The sequence below is a fragment of the Oncorhynchus mykiss genome, chromosome 16, assembly GCF_013265735.2.
Source record: "Oncorhynchus mykiss isolate Arlee chromosome 16, USDA_OmykA_1.1, whole genome shotgun sequence".
NCBI classification, from domain to species: Eukaryota; Metazoa; Chordata; class Actinopteri; order Salmoniformes; family Salmonidae; genus Oncorhynchus; species Oncorhynchus mykiss.
This window is the reverse complement of record NC_048580.1, coordinates 7,007,177-7,030,837: the sequence shown is the minus strand read 5'-3', so window position 1 is coordinate 7,030,837 and position 23,661 is coordinate 7,007,177. Positions and strand designations below refer to the sequence as shown.

The 23,661-nt window shown below is 43.8% G+C and overlaps 2 protein-coding genes across 3 annotated transcripts in view; one reads left to right on the top strand and one right to left on the bottom strand.

Moving 5' to 3' along the window:
- Positions 1 to 5,868, bottom strand: part of kif20ba (kinesin family member 20Ba) — a 48,363-nt gene extending 42,495 nt beyond the window's left edge. Inside the window, exons 1-11 of the mRNA XM_036945866.1 lie at positions 5,758 to 5,868; positions 5,198 to 5,396; positions 3,536 to 3,643; positions 3,293 to 3,431; positions 2,818 to 3,002; positions 2,667 to 2,706; positions 1,555 to 1,764; positions 1,246 to 1,357; positions 1,030 to 1,101; positions 769 to 915; positions 94 to 514 (exon numbers count right to left, since the gene is read on the bottom strand). Of these exons, the coding sequence (XP_036801761.1) occupies positions 94 to 514; positions 769 to 915; positions 1,030 to 1,101; positions 1,246 to 1,357; positions 1,555 to 1,764; positions 2,667 to 2,706; positions 2,818 to 3,002; positions 3,293 to 3,431; positions 3,536 to 3,643; positions 5,198 to 5,395 (1,632 nt within the window). The 5' untranslated portion in view covers position 5,396; positions 5,758 to 5,868. The remainder of the gene's footprint in view (positions 1 to 93; positions 515 to 768; positions 916 to 1,029; positions 1,102 to 1,245; positions 1,358 to 1,554; positions 1,765 to 2,666; positions 2,707 to 2,817; positions 3,003 to 3,292; positions 3,432 to 3,535; positions 3,644 to 5,197; positions 5,397 to 5,757) is intronic.
- Positions 5,869 to 10,183: 4,315 nt separating this feature from the next.
- The window catches only part of LOC110491283 (vesicle transport protein SFT2A), a 44,416-nt gene continuing 30,938 nt past the window's right edge, over positions 10,184 to 23,661 (top strand). For both annotated transcript variants that reach the window (XM_036946059.1, XM_036946060.1), the window contains exons 1-3: positions 10,184 to 10,371; positions 12,225 to 12,311; positions 16,869 to 16,951. In XM_036946059.1, the coding sequence (XP_036801954.1) occupies positions 10,306 to 10,371; positions 12,225 to 12,311; positions 16,869 to 16,951 (236 nt within the window). In that variant the 5' untranslated portion in view covers positions 10,184 to 10,305. The remainder of the gene's footprint in view (positions 10,372 to 12,224; positions 12,312 to 16,868; positions 16,952 to 23,661) is intronic.

Below are 23,661 nucleotides of genomic sequence, written 5' to 3'. Positions count from 1 at the left end.
TGTAGTTTTCTTTTAGCATTGATGAGCCAATTGGAATTTCTGTGTAAGAATCAAATAAAAATAGCCACAGAATTAGTTGGGGGAGAGACTTACCTCATAAGTGTCTTTATTGATGAGAACCTTTTCATCATCGTCCACTTCCTGCATGGTCTCCATCACGCTCTCCTCTTCCTCTTCCGTGTCGTCATGCTCCTGCACGTCCTCCAGACTGGTCTCCCAGCCAACCAGGGAGCTCCTTCTCTTCTGACCCAACAGGTACTTCCTGTCTGCGTTGTTGATGATCATGGACAGTTCCCGGGCCGACCTTTTGGTGGCGAGGTGGGGGACGGTCTTGGTGGTCAGCACCACCACCTTCTGAGCCACGGCGGAGAACTTTAGCACGTTGAGCGTCTCGTCGTACATGGAGGCACACTGGTTGACGTTGACTATCATGCAGGCTTTGCCCCGGCCACAGAAGAAGCCCTGAAGGTAGTGGGTTAGCTTGCTCTCCCTGAAGGGGACATGCTGTGGTAGCCTAGCAACAAGGGTTTGATTGATTGATTTGTCAGTGACAAAAATGTAAATAATAATATGATCTATATATCCAGTACATCGAAAAACATGACTGGCAGAATAAGAAGTTTGACTTATTTCCACTGTGGTCCTCATCAGGTCAGAACATTAACAATTCCAAGCTACAGATTTGTAAACCCCCCCCCCACTACTTTGTAAAATGTATAATTCCATAACCATCAAATATTTTTCTGAAAGCAGACATTCAAGGCTCACTTGGATTGCTGGCTTTGCCGTAACGTGTTGATACACTTGCCCAGTGTCATCAGGGAAGTGTTGATGTTTCCAGCCTCTTTCAAACGCTCCCCTTTATTCTGAGTTTTAGCGCACCTCTCAGACCCAGCCAGGTCACACAAGGACAGCCTGAACATAAACAAACCCTGCCTTAATATATATACACACACACACGTACTGCATAGGGCTTCTAAGGATATCGTTTTTGTCCAAATGAATAAAAAAAATATGCATTTCACTTACTCGCTGATCGAGATAACACGAGGAATCCTAGCATCTTCCATCCGCAGGATACGAACAGAAAATATGCTGTGGCTGAGCATAGGAACAGATTTCTATAAGAGCACAGCGGTCAAGCTACTGTGTGAACTTGGCTCATGCAAGTTCGTACCAACCCCCAAAAAAAGAAAGACTGGAATAATTTAAAAAAGGGAAATTATTGACGTGCTTAATAATCACCTCCGGCTCGAGAGGAGGTTGAGCTTTGTGCTGGCGAAGCTCTGGTTCTTCTTCCCTAGCTTCATTACCTTGTAGGCTTCCTCCGCATTGTTCACCTGTATCCACTTCAGATCTGAAAAAAATCACACACAGGAACATTTGGTCATCTCCGGTTCAGTCGGTAGAGCGTGGTGCTTTACAACGACAAGACTGTGGGTTCGATTCCTGGGACCACCCGGACGTCAAACACACGCCTGACTAAGTCTCACTGGATAAATATTTTTTTTAAAAGACTAAAAAGTCAAATGTGACACAATCTGCAGCCGTTACCTTTCACAAAGGAGTTGCCTTTGACATCCTGCGACAGCCGCAGCGTGGTTCTCTTCTGGGCTCCGATCGGAACGGACTCCAGCAGGTCGTGAATGTTCTCGTTGTAGATTTCACAGAAGGACACCCAGACGGAGAACTTGGTGTGTGCTTCAACAACCAGACTGAAACGTTGTTCCGTCACAGTCCCCTCGATGTCACTCGGTGTGGACCCTGTCAGAGAAACAAGTGGTGGTGTTAACCTGTTTACAAACCTCTGGTTGGATAGAAGTCTATTGTAAATGGCCTAATGATACGCCAAAGTATCAGAGAGATGGACATGTGACAATCATGTCTAAATGCAGGACAGGACTATGCATCGTGGAACGATAACATAAATAATTTGGTCTCATGTCAATTATTTATTTATCTGTTATTTTACCAGGTAAGTTGACTGAGAACATGTTCAGCAACGACCTGGGGAATAGTTACAGGGGAGAGGAGGGGGGGATGAATGAGCCAATTGTAAACTGGGGATTATTAGGTGACCGTAATGGTTTGATGGCCAGATTGGGAATTTAGCCAGGACACCAGGGGTTAACACCCCTACTCTTACGATAAGTGCCATGGGATCTTTTAATGACCGCAGAGAGTCAGGACACCCGTTTAACGTCCCGTCCCTACACAGGGAGCATGTTGTTTACAACGCAGGGGTCTCTACGGCAACCTTTTTTTTATTTTTTAAAGGAGCCAGTGTGCGACCAAGTTGATAAACATAGGAGTGCACAAAGAAATGTAGGATCACAATGAAAAATATTTGGAAGTCAAAGTTAGAATCCTTTAGTACAAGTGCTAAATAAAAATACAGATTGCATAGCAAAATATTTAGGCGCATGTGTGAGTAAAATTATCACAACGTAGAACCCTGCAATGCCAGGATAGTGGGTTCAATTCCCAGGACCGACCAACTGGCCAGGTCGCAGTTGTAAATGAGAACTTGTTCTCAACTAGCCTACCTGGTTAAATAAAGGTGAAATAAAAATAAATAAATAAGTAAAAATGTATGAACTCTTGACTAAGTCGCTTTGGATAAAAAGCATCTGCTGAATAGCATATAAAATAATACATTTCCTTGCCTTCCAGGGTTGTCTTGGTGAAGCTTTTCTGGTTATCACTCTATGGGAGAAGGGCAATAAGGGACATCATTTAATATAAATGACTAGAAACAAAGAACAACCTGTTGAGTAATGCAATGGCTTTTATCAGGTCAATGAACCAACCCAGTACCTCCTTGAGGAGCCTGAAGAGGTTTCTCTTGTTAGTGGCCTCTTCACTCTGCTGGTCTTTAGTGAGCCTGATGAACTCTCTGCATCGCTGTGGCTTGATAGTCATCTGGTCGTAAACACGCCCCTCAATGCTGTTGAAGATGACATTCAAAGACCTGGGGAGGATCCCTCCATTGGCCTCTGGACCTAAAAAAAAACAACAGGTGTTGAGGATCTCTTAATTTCTCAACCTCTTTGTCTCAGTGGTTTGTTTACCATAAAGAGCATTATCAGCTCATACCGACAACAGGTTTTTGATTGCAATAGAAACTTAGAAGCACCATCAGAGGATTTAAGTCTCAACATAGAATATCAGCAATGTGAAAATCCTAACAGTGAATCTGTGCTAACTCAAGTTGGACCTTTGGGTACAAGTTGGTTATTACACCAACACAGTTTGCATCTCTCCAACTCTGCAAATAATCAAGAAATCAAACCTAGAAAAGTGAATGTCTTTCCCGCATTGGTCACTCCATACGTGAAAACGAGAGAATTTCCACCTTCAAGAACCTCCTTGACGAGGCCTCTCACTGTGCTGTCAAACATCTCCCTCTGAGTGGTTTCTGGCCCTAAGACCTGAGGTCAAAAATGAAAAATAATGTGGTTGGAAGAACCTTCATTTTTTTTTTGGTTCCTAGAAAAAGAGTCATGGGTGTCTCCAACAAACCCTGCTGACTGACCTGTGAGAATTGAAACCGTTGAGCCGATTTGTCACGGAGCCGCGCTGAGAGCGAAGTCCTTGGAGCCTTAAGGAGGACCGTGTCCGGGCGCTCGATGGAAACGCAGTCCTTGAATGTGTACAGGGAAAAGACAGCAAGTCATAGTCAAAGCTCAACAGTGATTATGTTTCCAAGTCTCTTGTTAAAATCGGGAAGTGTGTGCGCGGTGGTGAGGTAACGGGTATCTATATTGAACAAAAATATAAAACGCAACATGTAAAGTGTTGGTCCCATGTTTCATGAACTGAAATAAAAGACAGCAGACATTTTCCATACACATAAAAAAAAAAACATCTCTCAAATAGAGCACTAATTTGTTTATATCCCTGTTAGTGAGCATTTCACCCTTGCCAAGATATGCCACACCTGTCAGGTGGCTGGATTATCAAGAAGCTGATTAAAACAGCATGATCATTACAGGTGCACCTTGTGCTGGGGACAATAAAAGGATGCAAAAAATGTGCGGTTTTGTCACAACGCCACAGACGTCTCAAGTTGAGGGAGTGTGCATGATGACTGCAGGGAATGTCCACCAGAGTTGTTGCCAGAGAATTAGTTTATTTCTCTACCATAAGCCGCCTCCAATGTCATTTTAAGGGAATTTGGCAGTATGTCCAACCGGCCTCACAACTGCAGACCATGTTTAACCACACCCAACCCAGGACCGACACATCGGTCTTCCTCACCTGCGGGATCATCTGAGGGGGGTGCTGCAGAGTATTCCTGTCTGTAATAAAGCTCTCGCCTGGAAAAAATAATATTCTGATATGCTGGGCCTGCTCCCCAGTGTGTTTGTCTATTCCCACCCATGGTGGCCACTTGCAGTCATGTGAAATCCATAGAGTGGGGCTAATGAATTCATTTCAAATTGACAGATTTCCTTATATAAACTTTAACTAAGTAAAATATTTTAAATGATTGCATGTTGCGTTTATATTTTTGTTCAATAGAGATGGTTCATGTGACAAACTGGGGTGTACTCATTACGCCGAAAAACATTTTGTAACAGATATATATTTCAAACACTCTTCAACATGAACTTGCCCAGTTTGTCTCAGCTGTTGGGTTCTTAAAACGGAAGTTGTAGTTCATTTTAAATTGTATGGTTTCCACTAGGGCTGGGAATTGTCAGGGACCTGAAGATATATTATTATGACACTTGGTGCCAATAGGATATGTATTACAATTCTCACGTTTCAATGTGTATTTCGTTTTGCTGTTCCAAACATATTGCTCGCCATATGTCTACTGCAGAGGGACAAGAGAGAGCAATCAGGAGACACATTTTTGATTCGTAATGGAAATTAGCGCTGAAAACAAATTGGCTCCCTATTTAAAAAGGATGGAGAACAAGCTATGAAGGGAATTACTGGAGTTTTGGTGCTGGTACAGTCAAATAGCGCCAACATAATATTGCGACAGTAAAAACGATACATGTAGAAATGTATATCCCGATATGTAACTATCGATTTAAATCCCGATATGTAACCGTCGCCATTCCGAATAGCCTGCGAAGTGTTTGGCACGATCTATAAATGATCGATTATTCTGTGTGCTAAGGTTAATGAATACACCCCTGCCTGGATTTCAAGCTAAAGGGGTGTGTGTGTTGAGTTCAATTACCTGCGATTCGCCCTTTTCACTCTCAGTTGTTGTGAATGGTCGAATGCGAAGGTACACCTGCAAGTGTTCATGCTCTTCCAGACAAGACTCCTGGGAGTCTATGGAATTAAACTCAGAAAATAGGTCTTTCTTCAAGTCGTCGAAGTTAACTTCCCGCTCCACGCTTTCCAATTTGTTGTAAAAACACGATTCCATCATCCTGTGTCAAATAAATGTTGTGGGAGAGAGACAGCTAACGTTAGATGTTCAACAAGCGCACCATCCACATGGAACTAAGCAGATCACAACACTAATGCTAATAAATCAGCACAATAAACAAGTGGCGTTGTAGTAGAAACATTTTGGCATTAACTTAAACTCCTTGGTATGTGCACTGACAGCTCTGTGTTACAGCTAACATGAGCTAAACCAGAGAGCGGAAGAGACGAAGTCAATAATAATAATAATAAAAACGTATTCTTTGGCTAAACCAACATTCAGACGATGGCAAACGCTAACCTGTCTGAATGATAAAAATAAAAAACATTAAATTGACATCAGGCTTTTTATTTTCTACTTACGTGAGAAAACGGATTCCCAAAATATTGATCGCATCAAAAATCCTTCTTCAACCCAAACTGTCCCGGTCTTATTTTTAAATTCGACCAATCGGGAGAGAGGGATTTTTTTTTTTTTTACCGGAAGAGTTCATTGGGGCGAATAAAGTGTTTTTTTCCCCATAGGCTACAACTGTGACGTCATCCCTCAGTCTACGAAACTAATCATAAAATAAAACGTCCCTTTTTCAGGACCTTGTCTTTCAAAGATAATTTGTCTTTCAAAGATCTTCATTGTAAAGGGTTTAAACACAGTTTCCCATGCTTGTTCAATGAACCATAAACAATTAACGAACATGCACCTGTGGAACGGTCATTAAGACACTAACAGCTTACAGTAGGCAATTGAGGTCACAATTATGAAAACTTAGGACTCTTAAAGAGGCCTTTCTACTGACTCTGAAAAACACCAAAAGAAAGATGCCCAGGGTCCCTGATCATCTGTGTGAACGTGCCTTAGGCATGCTGCAAGGAGGCATGAGGACTGCAGATGTGGCGAGGGCAATAAATTGCAATGTATGTACTGTGAGACGCCTTAGACAGAGCTACAGGGAGACAGGACGGACAGCTGATCATCCTCACAGTGACAGACAAATGTAACCACACCTGCACAGGATCGGTACATCCGAACATCACACCTGCGGGACAGGTACAGGATGGCAACAACGACTACCCGAGTTACACCAGGAACGCACAATCCCTCTATCAGTGCTCAGACTGTCTGCAATAGGCTGAGAGAGCCTGGACTGAGGGCTTGTAGGCCTGTTGTAAGGCAGGTCCTCACCAGACATCACCGGCAACAACGTCACCTACGGGCACAAACCCACCGTCGCTGGACCGGACAGGACTGGCAAAAAGTGCTCTTCACTGACGAGTCGCTGTTTTGTCTCACCAGGGGTGATGGTTGTATTCGTGTTTATCGTCGATGGAATGAGCGTTACACCGAGGCCTGTACTCTGGAGCGGGATCGATTTGGAGGTGGAGGGTCCGTCATGGTCTGTGGCGGTGTGTCACAGCATCATCGGACTGAGCTTGTTGTCATTGCAGGCAATCTCAACGCTGTGCGTTACAGGGAAGACCTCCTCCTCCCTCATGTGGTACACTTCCTGCAGGCTCATCCTGACATGACCCTCCAGCATGACAATGCCACCAGCCATACTGCTCGTTCTGTGCGTGATTTCCTGCAAGACAGGAATGTCAGTGTTCTGCCATGGCCAGCGAAGAGCCCGGATCTCAATCCCATTGAGCACATCTGGGACCTGATGGATCAGAGTGTGAGGGCTAGGGCCATTCCCCCCCAGAAATGTTTGGGAACTTGCAGGTGCCTTGGTGGAAGAGTTGGGTAACATCTCACAGCAAGAACTAGCAAATCTGGTGCAGTCCATGAGGAGGAGATGCACTGCAGTACTTAATGCAGCTGGTGGCCACACCAGATACTGACTGTTACTTTTGATTTTGACCCCCCCCTTTGTTCAGGGACACATTATTCCATTTCTGTTAGTCACATGTCTGTGGAACTTGTTCAGTTTATGTCTCAGTTGTTGAATCTTGTTATGTTCATACAAATATTTACACATGTTAAGTTTAATGAAAATAAACGCAGTTGACAGTGAGAGGACACTTCTTTTTTTACAAACGCCATGACTTGATATTTCAAGTATTATTGTTATTTCAAATATTCAACAATAAATAATGCATTGTAAAAAATAATGGATTTTCTATAAGTTAAGGTAGCTAACGTTAGCTAGCGTTAACATTGACTTTCAAAGACACAGCTCAGAGTGAATATAATTTTTTTTTTTTTTGCATAACTGAAATGGATTATTGTCCAATCTGCAGACCATGACTAACGTCTGATAACCCAAACGGACGTCCTGAGTGGCACCTTACGAAACCTCCACTTCTCCTTATATGGTTCGTTTCGAAAAGTCCACTTTTCCTGAAAGATGCACTGAGAGGTGACAGCAGTGAGACCCTAAGGGGTGACTGCTCTGAGAGATGACATCGCAGCTCTCCTCTCGTTTTTTACGGTCTCTGGCCATGTATGGATAGCTACAGCCAAAGTATGGTTGACCGGAGTATGGGCAAGTGTCTGTGACGAAAGAAGTGGGTGTATGGAAAGAGAATCCGCTAATTGGGAAGATTTGTTGCAACTCAAGACCGTTTTAGGTGGCTGATTGGGCTGCACGATAAGTGATAAGCCGGTGACAAGTGCACCAGTGTTGTTTCGATGTGCCTAATGTGCTTCCTACTCCACAGCTGCAATTTTTTTCCCTCCCATGATTTTATTTCAAGTAGGATAGCAGCCTACACAAGAAATAACTCATTTTGATAACCATATAGATGTCACCTTGATACAAACATACATCCATCCATACATCCATACATACAGTTGAAGTCGGAAGTTTGGGTTGAAGTCATTAAAACTCGTTTTTCAACAACTCCACAAATTTCTTGTTAACAAACTATAGTTTTGGCAAGTCGGTTAGGACATATACTTTGTGCATGACACAAGTAATGTTTCTCACACCGAAGAACCGAGTTCGTAACAGGGTCTTGACAGAAACAGAGCCCTTCTGTCAAGACCCGGTTACGAACTTGGGTCTCCGGTGTGAGAAAGTCACTTAGCAAACTGAGCCACTAATAGTCAGCGGAACCCAGAAGAATGAGGCAGACACAGCAGTACTTGAGACGGTGTTTTAATAAAGTAAACAGGAAAGATCTTCAGGCAAAAATATAATTCCAAGAGAACAAAGGTAATCCTCCAAGTCAAAAGGTAAATCCACAAGGTGGTAGGTACAGCAGGAAAAAGCCTCAAAAGATAATCAAAAATAAATCAACGAGAACAAAAACAGAGTACCACAAGAGAGTCCAACTGGAGCAACACATGTACACAGCATCGCTGGGGCTGGGTGCTAACATTCAAACACAGAGCAAAGAACTGAGGAATACGTTCAAGGGAAACCAAGAGGGTCAAAAAGCACAATGGGGGCATCTAGTGGCCAAAACCGGAACAATCCTGGCCAAATCCTGACGCACCATTAAATATGTCTACACTGTATTTCTGATTTGATGTTATTGGACAACAAATGTGCTTTTCTTTCAAAAACAAGGACATTGCTATGTGACCCCAAACGTTTGAACAGTAGTGTGTATATATATATATATATATATATATATATTATAAAATGCTCCTTGCTTGATGTGTGCCTAGCAAATCCTTTGGATCTATCGATAGCATGCTCACAGTTAGAATAGCTGCCTTGGGTGTTAGCTTTGGATCCAATACAGAACATGGGAAACCAAAATGCAGCATCTGTAGTAACAGAGTATTCCCGGCCACTCTCTTCATATGAACCAGTTGATATTAAATGAACGTTTTTGGACAGAAAACTTGCGGCTAGAGTAGGATTCTAGGCTAACCTGGACTAGCTCTTAACGGGTCTACTTCTCTGCTATTCAAATCAGAAGAACAGAAATATCTACCACCAATCCATAGGAAACAGAACAAAAACGTAATTGTTGCCAGCAGCACAGTTACAGTCACCAATGCTCTGGATAGCATGAAAAAAGCCTGACCAATTCTACTAGGGTAAGGTGTTCTCTCATTTGTGTCTGGAAGTAGCTAGCAAGCTGGCCAACTTCAGCCAGTTATCTTGGGTGCGGTTGTGAGGCCGGATCACTCTGATCAACCCGACTCGTCCAGTGTGTGCTCTGAATTCTCCTAGAGCGAAATGTTTCAAAAAACAGACAATCTGACAAAGCTCTGAATTTACAAACACACCCTAGTTTAGATAACTTTCCACAGTTAAACTGTAATTCAACTTTTCACAACTTTCACATTATAACAATGGCGAGCACATTCTAAGCATTAAATAATGAGTAAACAACGTGACTTTTGACCCAAATCAGCTACCTGGACCACTTTTCTCAAGGTGTTGTAGATAAAAAGGTAAAGGGTTAATTAACACCTTGGTCTAATTCTCTGATATTCAAATCTGAAATCAGAACACTACTTCAACAATGCCTCCTTGTCTTCTGTACTTTGTTATTACAGTTTGCATATACCGTGGTAATCTAGTAGGAGAGTGTATACAAGTTCAGTAGTCTGAGTGTAGTTATTTGTGATAAAACAATGTGCTCTAACTGCCCAACGATCTAAAGTAATAAGGTCGATAGTGTAGTCTATCAAATAAATCTATTATTTTATTAAATGTAACTTGGATTAAATGTAACTAATTGGCTTAAGTAAAACATTTTAAACTTCTTCCACTAAAACAAAAATATCTGTAAAGAATAGCACCAATATTTTCCATAGAAGTGAACATCTAGTTTTAAACTCTATGTCGCGCTGCCTGGGTAGCATACGTAGTATTACATAGATACGCCCATCCGTGAAGTCGAAGGAAGTTGGTTTACTAGACAATCTAGCGTTGCATTTTAGTTTAGCTGTCTAGCTAGCTCATTTAGCTACAAACAAATAATAATTCACATAAATAGTTATTATCAACGATGGACAAGCTTCGTAGTATGATGGGGGGGCGAGAAGACAACGAGGAAACGGGTCTCACGGCGCAGGTAACAAACACAGCAAGAACGTCGTACTTTATCAGTCAGTGCTATGATGAAACCTTAAGATATCCCTACCTTAAACTTAACCCCGTGAACCTTACTTAAACCCTACCCTGTGTACATTGCAACTTTAATTTGGGATAGGGACGTCCCAAGGATCCCGGATAGCTTGCCAACGCAAAAACCTTGGCTTGACACATGACGAATCGAGTGGTTTTATATATATATATATATATATATGTTTTGAGTGACGGTGCATTTCCGTTAATCACATCAAATGCATCATTTAAATGTTGTTCGTCACGAGTATTTCAGCTATCACTTTGCACCTTATTGTCATTGATACACCTCACATATGTGTCGACTGTGCTGAGATAGTTTGGTAGCTAGACCAGTGTGTCGTGAACAACATTTGACTCGGCGGTTTTTGTCGTCAAAAACATACAAGTCCTCAATTGAAACTGATTAAAAACGGATACCAGTTGTGAAAACATGCCACAGTTGGACTAGATAATGCTAAACAAGGTTGGAATGTTAAATCAATTCAACAAAATACCGTTACTTCATTTTGGCGGAAAAAATGTGTGAAAGTCAGTTGAAATCAGACTGGGGGTGTATTTGAATTGACAATTGCATTGGAGGCATACTTATATGAACCCCCTACCCATAATAAATACAGGTTAAATAAATATGCACTGGACTGCTTAACCTATGGATTGTGCACCGATGAAATGGGTTTTCAGCCTACTCCATGACACCCACAGAACACAACTATGTAGCATTTACACAACTATTAGCCTCTTAGCTCTTATTGCAGGACTTTGACTGTGGGAAATCACCTCACTATTCAGTGCAGTATGAAGGTCTTGCCATAAGAGCTTAGACGCTAATATTTGCGTAAACTCTTCATCGTCGTGTTCTGTGGGTGTCACGGAGTAGGCTGAAACCCCATTTCATAGGGTAGGCAGTACAGTGCATACGCTGCATTCAGAAAGTATTCATACCCCTTAACTTATTACACATTTTGTTGTTGGAGCCTGAATTCAAAATGTATTACATAAAAACAATTCTCACCCATATAAACACAATACTCTTTATCGTGACAGAGTGAAAACATGTCTTTAAAACGTTTTTGGGGTCAAACTAACTAATAATTGTATTTTGTTAAATTTATATAACAACATTCAAACCTTGTTTAGCGTTATTTATTCCAATTATGGTATGATTCCACTATTTCTATCCGTTTGCGTCAGTTTCAATTGAGGACTTTTATTTTGAAGGCGAACCACCGATTCTACTGTTGTTGCTGACGCTGTTGTTCACGACACACATGCTAGCTCGCTAGTACATTGATCATATATGTAATTGTATGGCTGTGATAGCTAACAATGTCTTATCATTTAATCCCGTGTATTTGTATGCAACACTGCTCTTTGTATGCCTTCATAAGGACACCATGGTTTTGTCCCACAAGAAGTCCGCCTTTATCTAATGAATTCACGTGTGTTCATTTCCCTGACTAGCAATGTACACTTCAAAACAGTGCATTGGTTCAAAACAGTTCAGTGTTGCTCAGCTGATTTACAGTACAACCATGGCTTTATTTTTCCTGTCTTGTGACATCAGAAGCAAAGATTGATTCGTGCTGCTGTCATAGAAGTTCTAAAGATACGTTATATTAGTTGTCTTGTTTTTGTGTGTTCAAATAGGTCAAACTTTTATATTTTTCTCTCTCCTTTGCCACTGATCAGCATGGTAGAAGCATCAGTAGGAAGAGAGACCTTGGGTCCCTGGGTCTGTGCTTGCGTTGGGTCGTTGCCCGTCTGTCTTGTGACATCCTACCATTGTTCTCTCCTCAGGTCCTGGATGCCTCGACCCTCAGCTACGGCACCCGGCTGAAGTGGTTCGTCATATGCTTCGTTTCAGGGATCCTGTGCTCCATACTGGTGAGATTTCGCCCTATTTCAGCATTATAGTGAGTCTGAAATGACTCCCTTTTCCCTCACTACTTTTGACCCTGGCTGTACTCTACATATGGGATAGAACCAGGTCTCCCCTGTCCATATAATCTAAAAGGCAAAAGTGATCTGAGATCAGTACTACTCTGAGACAGGCAAGGGCCTCTAGGCTATTAAGAAACTGTCTCAGCATGATGCCTTGTACTTCCTGTTTGGTCCTAGCCCCTGAAACAGACTGGCAGTCTTCATGAGACTGTTTTGACAGGTCACTAAAGTCGACTCTACTTCTATCCCGCTGTTTTAGCTCTATACTTGGCAGTTCCCATACACTCTATACGAGTGCTGCTAATCTAGGAACATGTTCCCACACTGTTCATGTACTTTAGTAGGTGACACTTAGAGACGAATGAATACGGATACTTTAGGTCATGTAGTGTACAGGAAGGACTTATTATCTCTCTCTGTCTGTTTTCATATGCGTTTGCACATTCCGCCTTCCCTTCCAATGCCCACAGCTGTTTCCATCCACACTTTCTCATAAGAGTCATGTCCTCATCTACAGTGTTCCGTATATTCCCTTCTGCCATAGACCTCAATGAACGAGTCTGTCCACAGCATGATACCGGTGATGGCTGTACACTACAATAGATTAGTGATGGCTCTAAACTACAATAGAACACTATGATACCAGTGATGCCAGGTACAGAACAGTTGTCCCCTCTGTTAATGTGGTTATGGGCTGGCCTACAGAACAGTTGTCCCCTCTGTTAGTGTGGTTATGGGCTGGCCTGCCGACAGAACAGTTGTCCCCTCTGTTAGTGTGGTTATGGGCTGGCCTGCCGACAGAACAGTTGTCCCCTCTGTTAGTGTGGTTATGGGCTGGCCTGCCGACAGAACAGTTGTCTCCTCTGTTAGTGTGGTTATGGGCTGGCCTGCCGACAGAACCGTTGTCTCCTCTGTTAGTGTGGTTATGGGCTGGCCTGCCGACAGAACAGTTGTCTCCTCTGTTAGTGTGGTTATGGGCTGGCCTGCCGATAGAACAGTTGTCTCCTCTGTTAGTGTGGTTATGGGCTGGCCTGCTGACAGAACAGTTGTCCTGATAACAGCTCTGCATGCTGATTATTCACACCATGTTCTTAACACGGGTGAGAGCCATTCATAACGGAAGACCTCAAATCACGAGTCAACAGAATGTTCCATTTTGGATAACACCATTTTTATATTTTGTTTATATAGGTTCATACATGCTTGTAACAGGTTATGAAGCCTGCAGGCTGTAAGTGAAGTTGTGTGGACATAAGACAGTATGATTTTATAAAAAATAAAATATAAATCCTCATTCATCATCGATCCTACTTAGGCCTAGTTGGGGAATGTGTTAAATCATTAATCCTGTATTTTTATTCTCCATTACTCTTTACATGCTTTCATAAGGAGCTGGATCACGTGAGGTAAGGTTGGTGTTGAACACAATGGTTTCTTCCACAAGGAGACACCTTTTATCTAATAGCCTATATCACTGCTCTTCAAACCCTGTTCCTGGAGAGATACCCCTCCTGTAGGGTTTCACTCAAACCCCGGTTGGGACTAAGCTGATTCATTTTAGGGGGCTAGATTAGGGTTGGAGTGAACCTACAATATGGTAGCTGTCCAGGAACAGAGTTGGAGTTAACCTACAGGAGGGTAGCTCTCCAGGAACAGTGTTGGAGTTATAACCTACAGGAGGGTAGCTCTCCAGGAACAGTGTTGGAGTTAAAACCTACAGGAGGGTAGCTCTCCAGGAACAGGGTTGGAGTTAACCTACAGGAGGGTCTCTCTCCAGGAACAGGGTTGGAGTTAAAACTTACAGGAGGGTAGCTCTCCAGGAACAGGGTTGGAGTTAAAACTTACAGGAGGGTAGCTCTCCAGGAACAGGGTTGGAGTTAAAACTTACAGGAGGGTAGCTCTCCAGGAACAGGGTTGGAGTTAACCTACAGGAGGGTCTCTCTCCAGGAACAGTGTTGGAGTTAAAACCTACAGGAGGGTAGCTCTCCAGGAACAGTGTTGGAGTTATAACCTACAGGAGGGTCTCTCTCCAGGAACAGTGTTGGAGTTAAAACCTACAGGAGGGTAGCTCTCCAGGAACAGGGTTGGAGTTAAAACCTACAGGAGGGTAGCTCTCCAGGAACAGGGTTGGAGTTAAAACCTACAGGAAGGTAGCTCTCCAGAGACAGTGTTGGAGTTAAAACCTACAGGAGGGTAGCTCTCCAGGAACAGTGTTGGAGTTATAACCTACAGGAGGGTCTCTCTCCAGGAACAGTGTTGGAGTTAAAACCTACAGGAGGGTAGCTCTCCAGGAACAGTGTTGGAGTTATAACCTACAGGAGGGTCTCTCTCCAGGAACAGTGTTGGAGTTAACCTACAGGAGGGTAGCTCTCCAGGAACAGTGTTGGAGTTATAACCTACAGGAGGGTAGCTCTCCAGGAACAGGGTTGGAGTTAAAACCTACAGGAGGGTAGCTCTCCAGGAACAGGGTTGGAGTTAAAACCTACAGGAGGGTAGCTGTCCAGGAACAGTGTTGGAGTTAAAACCTACAGGAGGGTAGCTCTCCAGGAACAGTGTTGGAGTTAACCTACAGGAGGGTAGCTCTCCAGGAACAGTGTTGGAGTTATAACCTACAGGAGGGTAGCTCTCCAGGAACAGTGTTGGAGTTAAAACCTACAGGAGGGTAGCCCTCCAGGAACAGGGTTGGAGTTAACCTACAAGAGGGTAGCTCTCCAGGAACAGTGTTGGAGTTAACCTACAGGAGGGTCTCTCTCCAGGAACAGGGTTGGAGTTAAAACTTACAGGAGGGTAGCTCTCCAGGAACAGGGTTGGAGTTAAAACTTACAGGAGGGTAGCTCTCCAGGAACAGGGTTGGAGTTAAAACTTACAGGAGGGTAGCTCTCCAGGAACAGGGTTGGAGTTAACCTACAGGAGGGTCTCTCCAGGAACAGGGTTGGAGTTAAAACTTACAGGAGGGTAGCTCTCCAGGAACAGGGTTGGAGTTAAAACTTACAGGAGGGTAGCTCTCCAGGAACAGTGTTGGAGTTAAAACCTACAGGAGGGTAGCTCTCCAGGAACAGGGTTGGAGTTAAAACCTACAGGAAGGTAGCTCTCCAGAGACAGTGTTGGAGTTAAAACCTACAGGAGGGTAGCTCTCCAGGAACAGGGTTGGAGTTAAAACCTACAGGAAGGTAGCTCTCCAGAGACAGTGTTGGAGTTAAAACCTACAGGAGGGTAGCTCTCCAGGAACAGGGTTGGAGTTAAAACCTACAGGAAGGTAGCTCTCCAGAGACAGTGTTGGAGTTAAAACCTACAGGAGGGTAGCTCTCCAGGAACAGTGTTGGAGTTATAACCTACAGGAGGGTCTCTCTCCAGGAACAGTGTTGGAGTTAAAACCTACAGGAGGGTAGCTCTCCAGGAACAGTGTTGGAGTTATAACCTACAGGAGGGTCTCTCTCCAGGAACAGTGTTGGAGTTAACCTACAGGAGGGTAGCTCTCCAGGAACAGTGTTGGAGTTATAACCTACAGGAGGGTAGCTCTCCAGGAACAGGGTTGGAGTTAAAACCTACAGGAGGGTAGCTCTCCAGGAACAGGGTTGGAGTTAAAACCTACAGGAGGGTAGCTGTCCAGGAACAGTGTTGGAGTTAACCTACAGGAGGGTAGCTCTCCAGGAACAGTGTTGGAGTTATAACCTACAGGAGGGTAGCTCTCCAGGAACAGTGTTGGAGTTAAAACCTACAGGAGGGTAGCCCTCCAGGAACAGGGTTGGAGTTAACCTACAAGAGGGTAGCTCTCCAGGAACAGTGTTGGAGTTAAAACCTACAGGAGGGTGACTCTCCAGGAACAGGGTTGGAGTTAAAACCTACAGGAGGGTAGCTCTCCAGGAACAGGGTTGGAGTTAAAACCTACAGGAGGGTAGCTCTCCAGGAACAGGGTTGGAGTTAAAACCTACAGGAAGGTAGCTCTCCAGAGACAGGGTTGGAGTTAACCTACAGGAGGGTAGCTCTCCAGAGACAGTGTTGGAGTTAACCTACAGGAAGGTAGCTCTCCAGTGACAGTGTTGGAGTTAACCTACAGGAAGGTAGCTCTCCAGGAACAGGGTTGGAGAGCCCTAGCCTATATGATCAACAACAAAAAAGAAACCTAAATGAGTCAAGGATCCGGTTTTTGTGAACCAGGAAGTCAGTGTGGAGATTGATATGGTGTTTTACCACTAGGTGGCGATAGTGTCACATTATTGTAGTTGTAACATTTTCAGGGAACCGTGCAATTTAAGTTGAAAATGCAATAACAAAGCAATACAAAGATTAGCATTTTTAAACATTTGAACTACCTGATATTTACCAAATAGCCTAATTCCAGGTTACATTGATCTATCTGACCTCTCGTCTTCCAGGAGTTTTATAGACAGTGGAAACGATCGGATTGGTTCAGATCAGACTGGTATACAGACTGATGGTAGGATGATGCCTAGGTGGACATGGATGTGATTTCATGTTGTGTGTGTGTGTTTCAACCAGGGCACTGCACTGCTGTTCTTACCCAATGGCACCAAGCTGTTTGCTGTGTTCTACACACTAGGTAACCTTGCTGCACTCTCCAGGTGAGTCATTCATTCATGATTTTCCAGAGCTAAAGACAAAGCCTTTTCCATTGAGCTTCACCTAATGAATAATGCATCTACTTGTTACAGTTACATTTCAATAGATGCCTAGAAAGGGAATGTCTTCAATTAAAATGAATTGTGAGGAAATGTAACTGGAAGTTCCATCCTATCCATCTAACTTGACTTTAGGATGCCAGACTTGAACAATTATTCATCTGCCTGTCCCATCACCTATTTGGAATGCAGGCAGTAGCAGTCAGTCAGTGGCAGTCAGTCAGTGGCAGTCAGTCAGTGGCAGTCAGTCAGTGGCAGTCAGTCAGTGGCAGTCAGTCAGTGGCAGTCAGTCAGTGGCAGTCAGTCAGTGGCAGTCAGTCAGTGGCAGTCAGTCAGTGGCAGTCAGTCAGTGGCAGTCAGTCAGTGGCAGGCAGTCAGGAGCAGGCAGTCAGTCAGTCAGTCAGTCAGTCAGTCAGTCAGTGGCAGTCAGTCAGTCAGTGGCAGTCAGTCAGTCAGTGGCAGTCAGTCAGTCAGTGGCAGTCAGTCAGTCAGTGGCAGTCAGTCAGTCAGTGGCAGTCAGTCAGTCAGTGGCAGTCAGTCAGTCAGTGGCAGTCAGTCAGTCAGTGGCAGTCCGTCAGTAGCAATCAAATGTATTTATAAAGCCCTTCGTACATCAGCTGATATCTCAAAGTGCTGTACAGAAACCCAGCCTAAAACCCCAAACAGCAAGCAATGCAGGTGTAGAAGCACGGTGGCTAGGAAAAACTCCCTAGAAAGGCCAAAACCTAGGAAGAAACTGACTGCTAGTAGCAGTCGGTCAGTAGCAGTCAGTCAGTAGCAGTCTCGCAGTCAGTCAGTCGGTCAGTAGCAGTCGGTCAGTCAGTAGCTGCCCTAGTGTCCATTGAGTTAGTTGTCGAGGAGGTGTTCCAAGTTATAGAATTAGAATGAGATCTGGTTCCTGTTCTAGTGATTCTATTTCTCTGGTTCAGGTGTCAGTAAGACTACATGGTTGGTCAGCCCTACTATGCAGTAGTTGTTCTAAATGTTGAGACAGAACAGAATGCACGGCGGACGGGTTTCCCTATTGAGCTTTGTGTAGTAGTCCTGTGTGGTTCAGTAGGTAAGAGCATGACACTAACAAACACCAAGGTCGTAGGTTCATTTCCCGCAGGGATCACAGACGAAACATGTGGCCCCATGCGCTCACTGTCCTGGACACAATGGGCAGCTTTCTAGGATTCATTGTGGTATAGGGTTTCTATAGTTCAGGACATGCTGTGCAGTAATGTGTTGGGTTGAATCGCTGACGGTGGAACAGGTCTGTTGGGTTTTAGTTCGTTATCTAAGAATCCAGAGTTGAGCTGTCAGATAAACATATCACACGTGACTCTCCAAGATTCAAGTCATACCAAAGACTCAACAATAAAAAATGGAACCCGATACCTCTCAGCTTGGCACTCAGCATTAAGGAGATGGATTGTGGGTAAGGGCCTGTGACAGAATTAGCGTCCTGTCCCGCGGGTGTACTTGTACACAGTGGCGAACCATGACTATAGGACCTAGGTCTTCAGAGGGACCAGGACTCTTCTAACCCGTTGTCTCAAACTAAATAATCTACATAACATCACTTTTAATGCGTGCTAACAGTTCAAACAGGCCTGGCTGCTCTTCGGGCTGCCGTAGACACACAGAGACAGAACCGGTATTGACACAACATGTGACACACAGAGACAGAACCGGTATTGACACAACATGTGACACACAGCATAAAATAATGCCACCAGCAAAACAAACTATCATGGGTTGTGTTTACACAACGCAACTGTCACAAATATCTACAACAACGGTGTCATGTCAAAGGTGACTGGCTCATGGTGCTGAACAGACAGAGACCGTAATACCTGTGCACTCCATGGTGCTGAACAGACAGAGACCGTAATACCTGTGCACTCCATGGTGCTGAACAGACAGAGACCGTAATACCTGTGCACTCCATGGTGCTGAACAGACAGAGACCGTAATACCTGTGCACTCCACGGTGCTGAACAGACAGAGACCGTAAACCTGTGCACTCCACGGTGCTGAACAGACAGAGACTGTAATACCTGTGCACTCCATGGTGCTGAACAGACAGAGACCGTAATACCTGTGCACTCCGTGGTGCTGAACAGACAGAGACTGTAATACCTGTGCACTCCATGGTGCTGAACAGAAAGAGACTGTAATACCTGTGCACTCCATGGTGCTGAACAGACAGAGACCGTAATAAACTGTGCACTCCACGGTGCTGAAGGAGAGACCATTTTGGTCAAACACATAGATGGGGCTGATAGACAGGAGACAGAAGTCACACCCAGCATCAGATCATGGTAAAGAATAAGCATCCCATTCACTTCAGTAGGCCCCATGAAATCAGTAGGCCCCATGAAATCAGTAGGCCCCATTCGCTTCAGTAGGCCCCATTCACTTCAGTAGGCCCCATGAAATCAGTAGGCCCCATGAAATCAGTAGGCCCCATGAAATCAGTAGGCCCCATTCGCTTCAGTAGGCCCCATTCACTTCAGTAGGCCCCATGAAATCAGTAGGCCCCATGAAATCAGTAGGCCCCATGAAATCAGTAGGCCCCATGAAATCAGTAGGCCCCATGAAATCAGTAGGCCCCATTCGCTTCAGTAGGCCCCATGAAATCAGTAGGCCCCATGAAATCAGTAGGCCCCATGAAATCAGTAGGCCCCATTCGCTTCAGTAGGCCCCATGAAATCAGTAGGCCCCATGAAATCAGTAGGCCCCATGAAATCAGTAGGCCCCATGAAATCAGTAGGCCCCATGAAATCATACCGTTACAAAAGAACAACCATTTCATGTACAAAATGAAATTAACAAACCAGCTATTACTTCCCATTGCAAATATATTTTTATCACATTCAATCAAATTAATTTATAAAGCCCTTCGTACATCAGCTAATGTCACAAAGTGCTGTACAGAAACCCAGCCTAAAACCCCAAACAGCAAGCAATGCAGGTGTAGAAGCACGGTGGTTAGGAAAAACTCCCTAGAAAGGCCAAAACCTAGGAAGAAACCTAGAGAGGAACCAGGCTATGAGGGGTGGCCAGTCCTCTTCTGGCTGTGCCGGGTGGAGATTATAACAGAACATGGTCAAGATGTTCAAATGTTAATAAATGACCAGCATGGTCAGATAATAATAATAATAATAATAATAATAATAATAATAATAATAATAATAATAATAATAATAATAATAATAATAATCACAGTGGTTGTAGTGCAACAGGTCTGATCCTGCTGTCTCTAGAGAGTTGAAAACAGCAGGTTTGGGACAGGTAGCATGTCCAGTGGACAGGTCAGGGTTCCATAGCCGTAGGCAGAACAGTTGAAACTGGAGCAGCAGCACCACCAGGTGGACTGGGGTCAGCAAGGAGTCATTCATCACACTAACCGGTGATCTAAAGTTAAAATGCAACAATGTTTCATTATTTTCAAAGAGATAGCTAACAGCAAGCTAGCAGCAACAAAAAAAACAGTGCCACTCACCAGATGATGTTCATTTGTAAACCAAGTTTGAAAGTTAATCTTGAAAAGGGTTATGCTAACAAATTAGCAACAACCTCCACCTTGAATTGATAACAGCTGCTGCAGCTTTCTCCATTGCCACACTACCACAACACAAGCTAGCTAACATTGTGGCCCAGTACATCACCGGGGCCAAGCTTCCTGCCATCTAGGAAGGTGTCAGAGGAAGGCCCTAAAATTTGTCAAAGACTCCTGCCACCTTCGTCATAGACTGTTCTCTCTGCTACCGCACGACAAGTGGTACCGGAGCGCCAAGTCTAGGTCCAAGAGGCTTCTAAACAGATTCTTCCCCAAGTCATAAGAATCTTTCCCTCCCCTCTGAGCTTGGTTCCTCCCCTCTGAGCTTGGTTCCTCCCCTCTGAGCTTGGTTCCTCCCCTCTGAGCCTGGTTCCTCCCCTCTGAGCCCTCCTCTCTGAGCTTGGTTCCTCCCCTCTGAGCCTGGTTCCTCACCTCTGAGCCTGGTTCCTCCCCTCTGAGCCTGGTTCCTCCCCTCTGAGCTTGGTTCCTCCCCTCTGAGCTTGGTTCCTCCCCTCTGAGCCTGGTTCCTCCCCTCTGAGCCTGGTTCCTCCCCTCTGAGCCTGGTTCCTCCCCTCTGAGCCTGGTTCCTCCCCTCTGAGCCCTCCCCTCTGAGCCCTCCCCTCTGAGCCTGGTTCCTCCCCTCTGAGCCTGGTTCCTCCCCTCTGAGCCTGGTTCCTCTAAGTTTCTTCCTTTATTTGGGAGTGTTTCCATGCCACTGTCGACCGACTAATCAGAATGGCCGATTAATTAGGGACGATTTCAAGTTCTCATAACAATCTGTAATCGGTATTTTTGGACACAGATTTGCCGATTTTTATTTATTTTATTTGTATTTTTTATGAATGTATGTATGTATATATATTTACACTTTTATTTAATTAGTCAAGTCAGTTAAGAACACATTCTTATTTTCAATGACGGCCTAGGAACGGTGGGTTAACTGCCTTGTTCAGGGGCAGAACGACAGATTTTTACCTTGTCAGCTCGGGGATTTGTTTTTGCAATCTTCCAGTTACTAGTCCAACGCTCTAACCACCTGCCTTACATTGCACTCCACAAGGAGCCTGCGTGGCAGGCTGACTACCTGTTACGCGAGGGCTGCAAGAAGCCAAGGTAAGTTGCTAGCTAGCATTTAACTTATCTTATAAAAAATAATCAATCTTAACATAATCACTAGTTAACTACACATGGTTGATGATATTACTAGTTTATCTAGCGTGTCCTGCGGTTGCATATAATGGATGCGGTGCCTAACAAGCGCATTTGCGAAAAAAGCACTGTCGTTGCACCAATGTACCTAACCATAAACATCAATGCCTTTCTTTAAAATCAATACACAAGTATATATTTTTAAACTTGCATATTTAGTTAATATTGCCTGCTAACATGAATTTCTTATAACTTGGGAAATTGTGTCACTTCTCTTGTGTTCCGTGCGAGCTGTCAGGGTATATGCAGCAGTTTGGGCCGCCTGGCTCGTTGCAAACTGTGTGAAGTCCATTTATTCCTAACAAAGACCGTAATTAATTTGCCAGAATTTGACATAATTATTAAATAACATTGAAAGGTTGTACAATGTAACAGCAATATTTAGACTGATGGATGCCACCCGTTAGATAAAATATGGAACGGTTCCGTATTTCACTGAAGGAATAAACGTTTTGTTTTCGAGATGATAGTTTCCGGATTCAACCATTTTAATGACCAAAGGCTCGTATTTCTGTGTGTTATTATGTTATAATTAAGTCTATGATTTGATAGAGCAGTCTGACTGAGCGATGGTAGGCAGCAGCAGACTCCTAAGCATTCATTCAAACAGCACTTTTGTGCATTTGCCAGCAGCTCTTGTTCTGTTTATGACTTCAAGCCTATCAACTCCCGAGATTAGGCTGGTGTAACTGATGTGAAATGGCTAGCTAGTTAGCGGGGTGCGCGCTAATAGCGTTTCAAACGTCACTCGCTCTGAGACTTGGAGTAGTTGTTCCCCTTGCTCTGCATGGGTAACGCTGCTTCGAGGGTGGCTGTTGTCGACGTGTTCCTGGTTCGAGCCCAGGGAGGAGCGAGGAGAGGGACGGAAGCTATGCTGTTACACTGGCAATACTAAAGTGCCTATAAGAACATCCAATAGTCAAAGGTATATAAAATACAAATCGTACAGAGAGAAATAGTCCTATAATTCCTAAAATAACTACAACCTAAAACTTGTTATCTGGGAATATTGAAGACTCGTGTTAAAAGGAACCACCAGCTTTCATATGTTCTCATGTTCTGAGCAAGGAACTGAAACGTTAGCATTCTTACATGGCACATATTGCACTTTTACTTTCTTCTCCAACACTTTGTTTTTGCATTATTTAAACCAAATTGAACATGTTTCATTTTTTATTTGAGTCTAAATTGATTTTATTGATGTATTATATTAAGTTAAAATAAGTGTTCATTCAGTATTGTTGTAATTGTCATTATTAAAATTAAATATAAAAAATCCCCCGATTAATCGGTATCGGCTTTTTTGGGTCCTCCAATAATCGGCATCGGCGTTGAAAAATCATAATCGGTCGACCTCTAGTTATTACAGTCACAGACAGGTGTCGTGTCGTCTCAACATCGTGTATGGCTGTCTGTGTGGCTGTCTTGATGGATTGACACAGTGCCAATTTTGTGACTAACAGGAAACTCTCACGTCTTTTTGTTTCAGGTGTCATTTAAAAAAATAAAAATATTAGAATTTATTACGCCAATGGCAACAGCTAGTCTTACCGGGGCTAGTCTTACCGGGGCTAGTCTTACCGGGGCTAGTCTTACCGGGGCTAGTCTTACCGGGGCTAGTCTTACCGGGGCTAGTCTTACCGGGGCTAGTCTTACCGGGGTCCGACACAACAACAAAGGCATTACAGACAAAAGACTTTACAATTTACATACACGTTAATGTTTTTAAAGTGTGTGTGTGTGTGTGTGTGTGTGTGTGTGTGTGCATCTATCAGTTCCACATACATGTCAGTACATACACACAACCAGTAGGTCAAATAGGGGAGAGGCGTTGTGCCGTGAGGTGTTGCTTTATTTGTTTTTTGAAACCAGGTTTGCTGTTTATTTGAGCAAT